Source organism: Chiloscyllium plagiosum, unplaced genomic scaffold, assembly GCF_037043375.1.
Source record: "Chiloscyllium plagiosum isolate Xiang-an unplaced genomic scaffold, Cpla_swu_hap1 HiC_scaffold_39, whole genome shotgun sequence".
Classification (NCBI taxonomy): Eukaryota; Metazoa; Chordata; class Chondrichthyes; order Orectolobiformes; family Hemiscylliidae; genus Chiloscyllium; species Chiloscyllium plagiosum.
In genome coordinates, this window is record NW_028270177.1 from 22,154,381 (window position 1) to 22,170,175 (window position 15,795).

Genomic DNA, 15,795 nt, shown 5'->3' on the forward strand with positions numbered 1-15,795 from the left:
CTGCACAGCTCAGGAATCATCTCATGAATAGAGCAATGAAATATGAAGAAAAACCAAATGTGAAAACAAAACATTTCATGCTTTCTTACTTAACTGAAGCTATGCTTAGAAGGACAACCTTAAACTCAACAGAACAAAGAATGCTAGAGAAACTCAGTCAGTTTGTCAGCATTGTGGATGTAAAAACACAGTTCATATTTCTTGTCTGTCATGACTCTTCTTCTCCAGCGTTCTCTCTGCTTGTTTCAGATTTCCACAGTATTTTACCTTAAATTAGTTGACTTTCATTACATAACAGTGCTTCCCAACATTTTTCATACTAGACTTTCGCTGAGGCCTTAATACTGCCACAACTCCTCATGGATAACTATGAGAGGCGGACAGAGCAAGGAAAAGAAACACAGATCAGGCGGTAGACAGCCGCAAAGCAACCACTATGAGGTGATGACAAATTTCAGCTTGCAGCCCCACTTTGGGAACCCTGCTTTACCGTCACTACTACAACAGATATTATTGGAAGCTCAACACCAGTTATTTTCAAGTTTTCAAAAAATGGAATATAATTAACATTGCAAACAAGAGTTACAGACCCAAAGTGCTTATTTAGATAGTTATCAATGCAAATTGAAAGCAGCGGATCATCAGATTTCTACTAGGTTAGAGAAGCCCCTTCTCTGACTATCCTAAATTTGTCTGAATTTTTTCCAATCCTGATAGCTGTTTTGACACACAACACTTCTTAATCTTACTCATGTTTCAAATGTGCTTTCATTTCCTCAGATTCAAAAATAGTGCATTTCTGCAGCCTTCTAAACCAAAGCATGCAGAAGGTCAAAAAAACTGCTTCAAAGGATTTCATTTCCAGAAAAGAAAATTAGACCCAGTAAGATAATAAAATCAGGCAACTACAGTACATAGGAGAATTTCAATGAAACTAAGCTGACAGCAAAACTTGTTTGCATCAATTTTTCAAAATTAAAAAAAATTGCATAATCTCCAAAACTCAAAAGAACAGCAGATGCTGAAAACCAAATTGCTGGAAAAACTCAGGTCTGGTAGCATCTCCGAAGAGAACGCCTTCAACACAGAGCTGAAGGGAAAGCAGATTTAATGCACCATGACCCATGAGTGGTGGTTGATGGAAAATATTCAGTCTGGAGTGCAGTTACTCGTGGTGTTCCACAAGGATTTGTTTTGTGACCACTGCTGTTTGTCATTTTTATAAATGACTTAGAGGCAGGCATAGGCGGATGGATTAGTAAATTTGCAGAAGACACTAAAGTCAGTGGAGTAGTGGACAGTTTGGAAGAATGTTACAGGTTGCAGGGGGATTTGGATAAACTGCAGAATTGGGCTGAGAGGTGGCAAATGGAGTTCAATGCAGCTAAATGTGAGGTGATGCACTTTGGGAAGAATAACAGGATGACAGAGTACTTAGTGAATGGAAAGATTGTTGGTAGTGTGGATGTTCAGAGGGATCTTGGAGTCCATGTGCACAGATCCCTGAAAGTTGCCACCCAGGTGGATAGTGCTGTTAAGAAGGCATACAGTGCGTTAGGTTTCATTCGTAGAAGGATTGAGTTCTGGAACCACAATATCATGCTGCAACTATACAAAACGCTGGTGCGGCCACACTTGGAATATTGTGTACAGTTCTGGTCGCCCCATTACAAAAAGCATGTGGAAGCATTGGAAAAGGTGCAGGAGATTTACCAGGATATTGCCTGGTCTGGAGGGAAGGTCTTCCGAGGAAAGGCTGAGAGATTTAGGTCTGTTCTCATTGGAAAGAAGGCGGCTAAGAGGGGATTTGATAGAGACATACAAGATGATCAGAGGATTAGGTAGGGTAGACAGAGAAAGACTTTTGCCTAGGATGATGACATCAGCTTGTACGAGAGGGCATAACTACAAATTGAGGGGTGATAGATTTAAGACAGATGTCAGAGACAAGTTCGTTACACAGACATTGGTAAGGGCGTGGAATGCCCTACCTGCTAAGGTAGTCAACTCAGCCACATTAGGGAGATTTAAACAATCCTTAGATAAGGTCATGGATGATTTTGGGATAGTGTAGGGGGACGAACTGAGAAAAGTCCACAGGTCGGCGCAACATCGAGGGCTGAAGGGCCTGTTCTTCGCTGTATTGTTCCATGTTCTAGAACTGACTGCATCCAGTATTAGCTACAATCTCTCTCTCCAAAGATACTGCAAAATTACCGACTCAAGAGTCAAACTTTGCACATGTAATCTTTTAAAGCAAGATGCTTTTAATCATCAGGTTAAGAAGCAAACTATACTTGTTAACAACACTTAGAATTCAAACAATTTAACACTTCAATGTATGACACTAAAATCCAAATGACTGAACCACTATTGCACACTTATTTTTAATTCATGTGATTTTACTCAGTTTTACAAGATTTATGATGCTCCTGGTTACAGTTTAGTATTTTAGCAATATGTACAAGATCAAAAAAAAAAATGGAACCATTCAATCTTGACACATCATGACTCATGGTTTACTTCAAACTGCTCTCCTGAACTATCTCCATTTACTTGATTAGGTTCATACCCAAAATCTGAGTTCTTGAATATATGCAAAAACAGAGCACCTCTAGTCGTCTGGAATATAGAATTCAAAAGATTAACAACAATTTGAATGAAGAAATTTTTCGTCTCATTCGTAAATGGTAGAACCTTTAGCAGAAATCGCAACTTCAAGACAAAGGAGAAATCCTGCCTGCATCTACTTTGTCAAGAAAGCACTAAATAATTTTTTATGTTTCAACTGGATGACTTATTCTAATTTAAGAAACATAGGCCTAATCTACACAATCTCTAATGATTCTTTGATCGCATAACTGGTTAATTCACAAACTTATTCCTCGTGTCTTTTGGGTTCAGAGCAGTATTTTCTACATAAATATATTCAAATAGCACATAACATAGCACATGAACATAGTTTGATTAATAAATAATAGGTCCCACAGTAAACTTGCAGTAATCTATAAATTCCTGCCTATTGAAATGCTCAAATTGCAATATACGAACTGGTAGAACCAAGGATTCAATCACATGACCTTTCAAAGTTTCAAGTCTGCACACTCAAGCATACATTTTAATAGTTGCCTGGCCATGACTTTACAAGATCCAAACTGAACCTAAATGAATAGAAGCTGAGCATCGAATGCCCATTGCCAATAAACTCTTCAACATCTAACACTGTTTCACTGTCCACACACTGACTGAAATTTTCCAGCACTAATTCTATTTACTGCAATTAAAACTGTACCTACACATCTTGTCCAAATGACATTATATTTCACAGTACTTTCATTATTCTGTAATACCCAGAAAAATGAACCCCAACTATTAGCAGTTTGAACCTATTAGCTAATTGCTTAAGAAAGGCTGCAAAGAAAAGCGAGGCAACTGTAGACCAGTGAGTCTGACTTTAGCTGTAGCTAAGGGGCTGCAGGGGATTCTGAGAATTAGGATTTACATGCATTTGGAAAAGCAAGGACTAATTCAGCATAGTCAGCATGGATTGGAGCGTGGGAAATCGTACCTTTCAGATTTGATGGAATTTTTTTTTGAAGAACTTACCAAGATGCTAAATAAAGCCAGAGTGGTTGACACTGTCTACATGTATTTTAGCAAGGCCTTTGACCAGGTACCGCATGGTAGACTGGTTAGTAAGCATAGATCACACAGGATCCAGGGAGAGATAGCCAACTGGATTCAAAATTGGCTTAATGATCGAAGACAGAGTGTGATGCTGGAGGGTTGTTATTCAGATTGGAGGCCTGTGACTAACAGTGTCTTGCAAAGACTTGCTCTGGATCCACTGTCATTCATCACTTCGAACAATGATTTCTATGAGAATATAGGAGGTATGGTTAGTAAGCTTGTGGATGACACCAAAAGTGGTATCATCATGGACTGGAAGAAGGTCATCTAAGAGTTTAAGATCTTGATCAGATGGGCCTATGGGCCAAGGAATAGCAGATGGAATTTAATTTAGTTAAGTGCAAGGTGTTCCATTTTGGGAAGGCAAACCAGCGTTGGACTTGCACAGTTAATGGTCGGGCCCTGGGGAGTGCTGTCGGACAGAGGGACCGAGGGTGCAGCTTCGTAGTTCATTCAAAGTGGCATTGCAGATAGACAGGGTGGTGAAGGAAACATTTAGCACACTAGTCTTCATTGGTCAGTGCATTCAATGTAGGAGTTGAAATGAGATGCTGCTGCTATACAATACATTGATGAGGCCAGTTTTAGAACACCATACAATTCAGGTCACCCTGCTATTAGTACGTTGTTAAACTAGAAAGGGTACTTAAAAAATTAACCAGATGTTTGCCAGGACAGAAGGGTTTTAGTTATAATGAGAGGCTGAATAGGCTGGGGCTATTATCCCTAGAACATCGGAGGCTGAGGGGTGAATTTAGAGGTTTATAAAATCATGAGAGGCATAGATAGGGTAAATTGACAAGTCTTTTCCTGGGGTGGGGGAGTGCAGATCTCATGAGAATAGGTTTAAATTGAGAACGAGTAAAAATTAAAAAGGGACCTGAAGGGTACATTTTTCACTCAGAGGGTGGTGCATGTATGGAATGAGCTACCAAAGGAAGTGGTAGAGGTAGGTACCATTACAACATTAAAATACGTTGGACAGGTACATGAATAGGGGGATATGGACCAAACGCAGGCAAATGGGACTGATTCAGTTTAGGATACCTAGTTGGCACAGACGAGTTTGACCCAAGAGTCTGTTGCCATGCTGATTCTTTGACTCTCAATCTTTCAGTTAGTACTTTTCCAAAAATATTAAACAAACAAAAAACTACACGATTTATTTTGGATGTTTATATGTGTGTAATACAGCAATACTCAAGGTAATCAACAGCCAAAGCTTGATTACACATCAATCCCTCAAAGGTTGCTTTCACAAAATCCTCCTCAATAAGCTATTCCATTGATACTCAGGCCAATTTCATAAACAAAGCATTAAGAATATACCACAGAAATTAAAGACAAACTTGCCTGAAAGCAAAATACACTTTAGTTCTCATTTTAAGTGCTGATAAAACTACACTGCTCCTGGAAAGCCAGGAATAAGTGCTAACAACAAAGAATTGTACTATGCGTCCTTGATAAGAAAGTAACTGTCAGACAGGGAGAAAGTGGTCGAGCAAGGGAGCAGTCGTTTACAAAAGAAGCTGAATCTCTGGTCAAGAGGAAGAAAGAGGCTTAACGTTAGGATGAGAGTGAAGGCTCAGTTAGGGTGTTTAAGAGTTACAAGTTAGTTAGGAAAGACCTGAAGAGAGCGTTAAGAACCAGGAGGGGACACAAGAAGTCATTGGCAGGTAGAATCAAGGAAAATCCTCAAGCTTTCTATAGGTGTATCATGAATAAAAGAATGACTAAGGTAGGATTTGTGCCAATCAAGGATAGTAGGGGGAAGTTGAGCGTGAAGCCTGACGAGATAGGGGAAGCACGAAATGAATATTGTTCATCAATATTCACACTGGAAAAAGACAATGTTGTTGAGGAGAATACTGAGATACAGGCTACTAGACCAGATGGGATGCACGTTAGCAAGGAGGTGTTAGCAGTTCTGGGAAGTGTGAAAATAGCTAAGTCCCCCGGGTCAGATGGGATTTACCCTTGGATCCACTGGGAAGCCAGGAAGAAGATTGCAGAGCCTTTGGCTTTGATCTTTATGTGATCATTGTTGACTGGAGTAGTGCCAGAAAACTGGGGAATAGCAAAAGGTGTCCCCTTGTTCAAAAAGGGGAGTAGAGACAACCCTGGTAATTATAGACCAGTGAGCCTTACTTCAATTGTGGGTAACATGGTGGAAAAGGTTATAAGAGATAGGATTTATAATCATCTCGAAAGGAATAAGCATTTTCGGGGTAGTCAACACGGTTTTGTGAAGGGTAGTTCATGCCTCACAAACCTTATTGGGTTCTTTGGGATGGTGACCAAACAGCTGGATGAGGGTAAAACCATTGATGTGGTGTATATGGATTTCAGTAAAGCGTTTGATAAGGTTCCCCACAGGAGGCTATTGCACAAAATATGAAGGCATGGGACTGAGGGTGATTTGGAAGTCTGGATCAGCAGTTGGCGAGCTGAAAAAAGACACAGGGTGGTGGTTGATGGGAAATGCTCATCCTGTAGTTCTGTCACTAGTGGTTTACTGCAAGGAATTGTTTTGGGGTCACTGTTGTTTGCCATTTTTATAAATGACCTGGATGAGGGCATAGAAGGATGGGTTAGTAAATTTGTAGATAACAGAGGGGTCTATGGAGTTGTGGATAGTGCTGAAGGATATTGGTTACAGAGGGACATAGTTAAGTTGCAGAGCTGGGCTGAGAGGTGGCAAATGGAGTTTAATGTGGAAAAGTGAGGTGATTCACTTTGGAAGGAGTAACAGGAATGCAGAGTACTGGGCTAATGGTAAGATTCTTGCGAGTGTAGATGAGCAGAGAGGTCTTGATGTCTCTGTACATAGATCCCTGAATGTTGCCAGCCAGGTAGATAGGGTTGTTAAGAAGGGAGAATGTGTTAGTTTTTATTGATGGAGGGATTGCGTTTCAGAGTCACGAAGTCATGCCGCAGCTGTACAAAACTCTGGTGCAGCCACACTTGGAGTATTGTGTACAGTTCCGGAACCACATTATAGGAAAGATGTGGAAGTTTTGGAAAGGGTTCAGAGGAGATTTACTAGAACGTTGTCTGGTATGGAGAGAAGGTCTTATCAGGAAAGGCTGAGGGACTTGAGGCTGTTTTTGTCAGACAGAATTTTGAGGTGACTTAAATGAGACACACAGGATGTCTCCCAACTTGGGCGGCACGGTGGCCCAGTGGTTAGCACTGCTGCCTCTCAGTGCCAGGAACCCAGGTTCAATTTCCACCTCGGGCAACTGTCTGTGTGGAGTTTACACATTCTCCCTGTGTCTGTGTGCGTTTCGTCCGGGTGCTCTGGCTTCCTCCCAAATTCAAAGATGTGCAGGCCTGTTGAATTGGTCATGCTAAATTGCTAATGGGTCTGGGTGGGTTACTGTTTCGAGGATTGGGACTTGTTGGGCCAAATGGCCTGTTTCCATACTGTAAAAAATCTAACCTGATAATCAGAGGGTGAGATACAGTTGACAGTGAGAGCCTTCTTCCTCAGATGGTGATGGCTAGCATGAGAGGACAGAGCTTTAATTTGAGGGGTGATAGATATAAGACAGATGTCAGAGGTAGTTTCTTTACTCTGAGTAGTAGTGGCATGGAACAGACTGTCTACAACACTAACAGACTCGCCAACTTTTAGGGCATGAAATGGTCATTGGATAGACATACGGATGAAAATGGAATAGTGTAGGATAGACAGGCTTCAGACTGGTTCCACAGGTCGGTGCAACATTGAGGGCCGAAAGGTCTGTACTGCACTGTAATGTTCTAGGTACTCTGTAAAATAACTTCTGGATTGAAAAGCTGTTTCTTTCATCAATGTTTCTATATGAAATTTCGACTGGAAAACAAAGCATAAAATAAATCCAAAATTAAATGCACAATTTTTCACCTTCTTCGCCGATTACCATGCAGGTGAAGCTTGTAATATAGGTCACAGCTGGGCCTCCAAGCCCCAGTGAATGAAGCCCATCTGTTTCCTGGAATTTTCAGCTAAATGAGAAACTCCTGCTCAATGATGCAGATGACAATACCCTCACATCTTTCTTAATATTCAAGTTAGTGATGAGAGTAATTTATTGCTCTCAGCTCTGCCGAGTGTCTTTCCACAAAATAGAAGTAGAACAGGCTGTGTTTATTTAATGCTAATACAAGTCAATAGAGGTAATTTTGTACTTGAGCCAAATCTGCAGAAAATGGCAACTAAAATTTGCTTTTATAATGCGCATTGCATTGCTCTATGACACAGTCTAAGCAAAATAAGCAGCAGCAATTAAATTATGGAAGTGAATGTTATTTATGATTATCAGACTGATAAAATAGCAGCCAATTAAAGAAATTAAAAACAAGGACATGAACATTATTTCTCAATTTATTCGACATAAACCAAAAGAAAAAGAATCCTGCCATTATCATTTCATGTCTGGACAAGATTAATATCATTTGATTGTCTCAACAAATTCAAAATTTTGAATGCTCAGGTACATAGCCAACTGTAAAAGTAACTAGTCAAAACATTTTACAGAATATAAAATGAGAAGAGCTGTATTTTGGCTTTCCTATGATGTACTGCATTCTGGTTAATTTCAAGTTTATTGTTAGCTTCTACTGATTTGTAAAAACAAGGAAAAAATATGCAAACAAAGCAAAAGCAAGGTTGATTAGTGTCAATGTCAGAAAGAAAAATGTAGATTAATGCTTTGAACAACATCTCCTTCCAAACTGAAGAAGGGAGAAAGAAGCATTTTAACGGAATTCAAAAAGGTGAGGGCAAAAATGGATTTAAAAACAGAAGCAAATGCAAATACTACAATCTAAGATTAAATGTTAATGCAAAACTACAGGGAATTTTCCCCTGTATTTGTGCATATCTTAGCTTTCTTCTCTTCTGTCTTTCTAGTTTCAGTAAGATGCTTCTTCACCTCTCAGCTTTGAAGCAGGATGCAAAGGTTAATCTGTCTTACTCTCCATGGATGCTGTTCAACCTGCATTATGAGGAGAAACTCAAAAGATTTCAGCTATTCACAATGAAGAAAAGAAAGTTAAATTAATGTTTCATTGTTTTTATAGTTCTGAAAGATTTTGATAGAATGAAAGAAAGCACAATTGATTCTGGTTGGGGAATCACTTTTGAGACTATAGCAATTTCAAATTATCAACAAGTGAGAGAGATTCAGAGAATACTTTTCAAGTACAAAGTTGCTGAAATAAGAGGCCTCTTTTCATCATCTTGAGCATTTGTGACAGAACATTGCATTTTTAAGGCAAGAATTGATCATCTTTTGAAGCACAGAAAGATACAGGGACAAAGAGGAAGGGCTAAGACAGCAGACTTAAGCTCTGGATTTCCCCAAACGAGGCAACACCCTGTGTTGAATAGGTTTATGATTTGAAGTGGAAAAGGATTCTTTGTATGCAAACTATTTGTCAAGCACTGATAAAAAATACCTTGTGGAATCTGATCAAGAAATAGCTAAGAACAAAAGAACACATGCAAATATCATCAGTGAAATTCCTAAAACTGTTCGATCTACTAAACTGAGTACTGATCAAAGGACTGAAACATCATATTTGCATTTGGATGAAACTATCGCTAAGTGCAGGTTTGTTCAAGTGGTTAAAACACAGGTTGCACAAATTGGAAATTAAATTAAATTCAGAGCACCTGCCCATGATAGTTTAATTGAGGAGACAATGTCAAGCAACTGAATTATCTTTAAATAGTATCATGGGATCTTTTAAGTTCACCTGGATATAAACAGCTATAATGCCATATTGATAAATGCATATTCAGTAATGCAACACCCTTTCAAGACCACACCAAGGAGTCAAGTGGAATTTTCTACTTACATTTTCAATGGGTCTTGAACACACCATGTTCTGACCCAGTGCTGGAAATGTTACAACAGAACAAAGTTCATGCATGCAATACCATATTTTGATATGAAGCAATCTCACCACTCTATCAAAACATTTTCTAACAGTAACAGTCTGTTATGGAGGAGCGGAAAATCAGATGCAAACAGGGGCTGGGGAGCCAAGCGGTCCTAAGGGAAGAGATATGTCTGAGGCTGGTACAGTAGAGAAAAGAAGCAATGTAAATAGTCAAGGTAGGCACGAGTAGGGCAGAAGACAAGGTAAGATTGATAAATTTAACCTCATTTATTTCAACGCAGGTAAAGCAGATGAACTCAGGGCATGGGATATCAAAGTATTACAGAAACATGGCTCAGCAAAGGGCAGGACTGGCAGCTTATTGTTCTGGGTATAGATGCTATGGAAAGGACAGATAGCGGGGGGGCGGGAAGAAGAGAGGAAGGGAGTAAGTGTTTTTGGTTAATGATAACATTATGCCTGTATTTAGGGAGGATATTCCTGGTCCAATGAAATTATATGGGTGGAACTGAGAAATAAAGAGATGATCACCTTATTGGGATTGTACTTTAGGCCCCCCAATAATCAGCCAGAAATTGAAAAACAAATTTGTAAGGAGATCTCAGTTATCTGTAAGAATAATAGGGTGGTTATGGTAGGGGATTTTAACTTTCCAAACACAGACTGCAACTGTCATAGTGTTAAGAACTTGGATGGAGAGGAATTTGTTAAGAGTATAAAAGAAAACTCTCTGATTCAGTATGTGGAAGTACCTACTAGAGAAGGTGCAAGACTTGACCTACTCTTAGGAAATAAGGCAGGGCAGGTGACCAAAGTGTCAGTGGGGAAGCACTTTCGAACCAGTGACCATAATTCTATTAGATTTAGAATAAGTATGGAAAAGGATAGATCTGATCTACAAGTTAAATTTCTAAATTTGAGTAAAGCTAATTTTGAAGGTATAGGCAAGAACTTACAAAAGTCATTTGGGAGAGCATATTCATAGGTAAAGGGATATTTGCAAAATGGGAGGCCTTCAAATATGAGATAACAACAGTTCAGAGGCAGTATGTTCCTGTTAGTGCAAAGAGCAAGGGTGGTAAATGCAGGGAATGCTGGATGGCTCAAGAAATTGAGGTTTGGGTAAAGAAAAAGATGGAAACATATCAAGTATAGACAGGATAGATCGAGTGAATGCTTAGAAAAGGATAAAGGCAGTAGGAGTATATTTAAGTGGGAAGTAAGGAGGGCAAAAAGAAGACATGAGATAACTTTGGCAAATAGGGTTAAAGGAGAATCCAAAGGGATTTTATAAATACATTAAGGACAAAGGATAACTAAGGAGAGAATAGGGCCTCTTCAAGATCAACAATGCCATCTACGTGGAACAACAGGAGATGGGTGAGAAACTAAACAAATACTTCACATTAGCATATATTGTGGAGAAGGATGTGGAAGCCAGAGAACTTGGGGAAATAGTGATATCTTGAAAAGTGTCCATATTACAGAAGAGGTGGTGCTGAAGGTCTTAAAAAGCATGAAGATGGATAAACCCCCAGGACCTGACCAGATGTATTTCAGAACTCTGTGGGAAGCTGGGGAAGAGATTACTGGGCCTCTTGCTGAGACACTTGTATCATTAATAGCCACAGGTGAGCTGCTGGAAAATTGGAGGTTGGTTAATGTGGTGCCATTATTTAAGAAAGGTGGTAATGAAAAGCCAGGGAACTATAGACTGGTGAGCTTGATGTCAGTGGTGGCTAAGTTGTTGGAGGTAATTCTGAGGGACAGAATTTACTTGCATTTGGAAAGGCAAGGACTGAGTACAGACAGTCAACATGACTTGACGTGTGGGAAATCATGTCTCACTAACTTGGGAGATTTTTGCAGTGCCAAACAAGATTGAAGAAAGCAGAGTGGTCGACTTTGTCTATGTGGACTTCAGCAAAGCTTAAGACAAGGTTCTGCATGATCGACTGGTGAACAAGGTTAGGTCACATGGAATACAGGGAGAGCGAGCCAACTGGATACGAAGTTGGTTGAAGGGCAGAGATAGAGGGTGGTGCTCGAGGGTTGTTTTTCCAGACATGCGACCTGTGGCCAGTGGATTGCCGCAAGAATCTGTGCTGGATTCACTGCTTTGTGTCATTTATATAAATGACTTGGACATGAATAGAGAAGGAATGGTGAGTAGATTTGCAGATGACACACTAAAATTGGTGGTGTAGTAGACAGTGAAGGAGGTTCTCTCAGAGAACAATGGGACCTCCATCAGATGGGCCAATGGGCTGAGGAGTGGAACATGGTGTTTAATTTAGAGAACTGAGGTGTTGCAGGATTTATACAGTTAATGGTAGGGCCCTGGGGAGTGTTGCCAAACAAAGACCTAGGTGTGCAGGTGCACAGTTCCTTCAAAACTGAGTCATAGGTAGACAGTGTGGTGAAGAAAGCATTCAGCAAACTTGCCTTCATTGGTCACAACACAGAAAATAAGATTTGGGTTGTCACGTTGTAGCTGTATAGGACATTGATTCGGCCACTTTTGGAATACTGCATTCACTTCTGATCTCCCTGCTGTTGGAAAAATATTGGGAAACTTGAAAAGGGTTGAGAAAAATTTCCCAGGACATGGCCGGGATTACAGGACTTGAACTATAGGGAAAGGCTGGGGCTTTTGTTCCTGGAGCATGGAAAGCTGAGGGATGACCTTAGAGGTTTATAAAATCATGAGAGGCATGGGATAGGGTGAATAGCCAGTATCTTTTTCCCAGGGTAGGCAAATCCAAAACTAGACAGCATATGCTTGGTGAGAGGAGAAACATTTAAAAGGGAACGGAGGGGCAACTTTTTCAGGCAGAGAATGATGCATGTATGGCATGAGCTGCCAGAGGAATTGGTAGAGGTTGGTTAATTACAATCATTTAAAAGGCATCTGGATAGGTGCATGAAGGAGGGTTTAGGGGGATATTGATAAATGCTGGCAAATGGAACGAGATCAGTTCAGGTCATCCGATCAGCTTAGACATGTTGGACCGAAGGATCTATTTCCACGCTATGTAACTGACTCTATGTCATCAGTTTTCCAGGGTAATAATGGCTAACACTGAGATTTGCCATTAACATAGCTGCAAAATTTGATCCATTGACTTGGATGAGTGGACTCAGCGCAATCTAGCCAACTTTGTTTACAACATAAAATCAGGCGAAAAAGTAAACTTTAAGGAGAACCCATAAAGGTTGCAAAGGGTCAGAGGTACATTACGCAAGTACACAAAGGAGTGGGAGACAGAATACAATACCGGGAAATGTGAAACAATTCACTTTTGAAGGAAATTTTCAAAAAATAGATTTTATTTTGACAATGTTGAAAGACAGACAAGTCTTGCTATCTAAAGGGATTTTTATGTCCATACACACAAATCACAAGTTCAAACAGGATTGTTGTACTACTCTGGAATTAAGGTTCACCAGACTAATCCCTGGGTTGTGGGGATTGTCTCGGAATAGCGATTTGGTCCTTAGCCTTTAGAAGAACAAAGTTGGTCTCAACAGATAGAAGCTGAGGAGTCTCAAATGGGGAATCACAACCTTGGAATATTAGAACAAAGATAAGAATTCTTCCCAAAAGATTCCCAATCTTAGAATTTCTAAATACACAGTCATTCAGTATATTCAAGAGAGTTCAGAAGTTTTTGGATTCTAAGAGAATTAGGGATAGTATGGAAAGATGGAGTCAAGGTCGATCAGTTTTGTGTTCATTTAAGTGCTACTCCTACTTCTGTAAATCTGTTTAAATGTGAATGCTGTTAACCTACTGCCCCTTACCCATCTATTTTAGTTAAATGTAAACTTCCTTTGGATACTAACAGCTGGGATAAACTGAACTAATTTCATTCTATTGGCAATATACATTGTCAAGCAAGTAGCAGTACTCATCCATTTGCCAGGAGGAAGGAAGGCAGCCTAGGGTTCTGCAACCTGTCAGATGAGCAACATGATCATTTTCAACAGGTCCTGTAGCCAGCCAAGGACAATTTCTTCTGCTGCCTATCAAAAAGATGCCATCAGACAGCAGCTATGGCTGTGGCCCAGTACAAGTGGTGGCGATAGCAAGTGATTTGGAGCCTGGTGTTTAAAGGTTCCTTTGTACCCTTGGCAGCAGGACTGCAAGTCAAAGGGTCAAGCACAAGGAAAGACCACACAGTGGAAGGCTGGACATTGAACAGGCTCAAGTTGCAGAGTTACAGAGCAAGAAAGGCTGTTCCAAAATGCTGCACATCATGTGGTAAATGAAGCTGAAACCAATCACTCAAAACTCACCGAGATTACAGGTGTTATTGACTTACCAGTCTGAAAGGTAACAGTATTAAATGGAACAATTTTAAACAATAACTGAATGCCTAAAGTTGGGAAGAAGGAGGTGAGGTTGACAGCTTCACTCAGTCGAATTAATAATCTCACCGAAACTGTAATAAAAAGAAAATTCTGAAGAATTGGAAGCTCTGACAACCATCTGTACAGACAGAAACACAGTTAACATTTTGACTCCACTGTGATTCTTTTTCAGATTTCATAGTCACAGTAGACTCAAAAGTTAACTGTCGCCCCATAGGTGCTGCCATCTCTGTCACGTTTCTCCAGCATTTCCTTTTTTAGTTTCAGACTTTCAGCAGCCCCAGTATTTTGCTTCGATTCTCCAAAACTAATTCCGGGGCGCTTCCAAATGCTGATTTCACTTGTATAAGTCAAAACCTGGGAGCAGGAATGGCTGGCTACCTGCTCCATTATCTGTATCTGGTGGATGTTCTGAGATAAAATAAAGATTGCTCGACCTTAACTCATATCCTTTCTGTGAACCCTACAGAATCAGTGCCATTAAGTATGTCAGAATTCCAAGAACAAGCATGATGCCTTGTCAGGAATTTGTTGCTCCTGACAGTTACATGTTTACGCATTACTATCAAAACGAAAAATAATCTGTTTTAGACTGGAGATTGAAGTTAACGTGCTCATGGTGCTTTTTTACCCTTCAGACCATAAGACAGAGGAGCAGAAATCTGGCCATTCGATCATGGCTGTCCTTTGTTGATCATGGCATGTCATATTGTTCTTAGTGGTGGGCTACACATCAACTTAGTCATAAATTGAGAATATGACCCATCTGCAAAGATTTTTGAGTAATTTTACAGTGATAGTGGAGGCTAGCTCACTAACATGAACAACAATGCATACTTAATTAAATTTTACTTTGTTCAATATGGTCTTATTAAGTTCTGGTTCAATTTCAAAGACCATTTGAACAAAATATAATTGAATTCACTGAGGAATTTAGCACTTTGGCCAAGGAAATATGACATCCTTTATTTTGTTTCATAAATAACATATTTTCCAACTGGTGTTAACAAGTAGTTCACTTTATCCTGAGCTTACTGTAATTGTAAGGCAAGCTACATGGGTACAAGTTTTCAATATGCAACATTTAGGAATACAGTGCACACAGTCTTAAAATAAGTCTTTAAAATCTGAAGAAATACCTTGTGTTTTGTCATTGTACTAAAATGGTTATTTCTGAAGAACACACACATCTCTCCTTCTTCAACGGTAGAAATCAGTTCACATAACCCATGGAATGTCAGTTGGGTTGCACTGCTGTTTAAAAATTGTTCTGCAACAAACCCTAAGGACATAGTAAAAAATTCAGATTATTCCGGCTGAATAAAAACCATTATTGTGAACTCAAAGACGATACAAGCAAGAAATTGACGCGTCAGTGAGACCAAATGTCCGCACTTCTCCTTGTCTTTTTTTTCCAAGTCAATGAACAGATTTATCCCCAATTTTTGCTCTATCCACACCTTTTATTAAACATTTTAATTCCTACTGGATTATTGAAAGCTTTACAATGGTTGAAAAATTCTTAAGGAGAAAGTGAGGTCTGCAGATGCTGGAGATCAGAGATGGAAATGTGTTGCTGGAAAAGCGCAGCAGGTAAGGCAGCATCTAGGGAACAGGAGAATCGACGTTTCGGGCATTGAAGAAGGGCTAATGCCCGAAACGTCGATTCTCCTGTTCCCTAGATGCTGCCTGACCTGCTGCGCTTTTCCAGCAACACATTTCCATCTTTGAAAAATTCTTACACCTATCCAAACTACCAAATTCTTATTTCTCTAACTTCTTCTCTTCAAACAACAGAAGAAACAGATTGATTTTAAAAAAAAAATCACATGTTCCTCA

At 39.8% G+C, this 15,795-nt stretch overlaps 1 protein-coding gene across 4 annotated transcripts in view; it reads right to left on the reverse strand.

Annotated features, from left to right (window-relative positions):
• Positions 1-15,795, reverse strand: part of mindy2 (MINDY lysine 48 deubiquitinase 2) — a 58,655-nt gene that overhangs the window by 24,472 nt on the left and 18,388 nt on the right. For 2 of the 4 annotated variants that reach the window (XR_006309490.2, XR_006309489.2), the window contains exons 6-7: positions 15,096-15,238; positions 9,538-9,578 (exon numbers count right to left, since the gene is read on the reverse strand). Coding sequence is in view for 2 of the 4 variants with exons in the window: in XM_043677448.2 (XP_043533383.1) it covers positions 15,096-15,238 (143 nt within the window). In the remaining 2 variants the exon portion in view is untranslated. The remainder of the gene's footprint in view (positions 1-9,537; positions 9,579-15,095; positions 15,239-15,795) is intronic. The other 2 variants (XM_043677448.2, XM_043677446.2) reach the window with 1 other exon arrangement.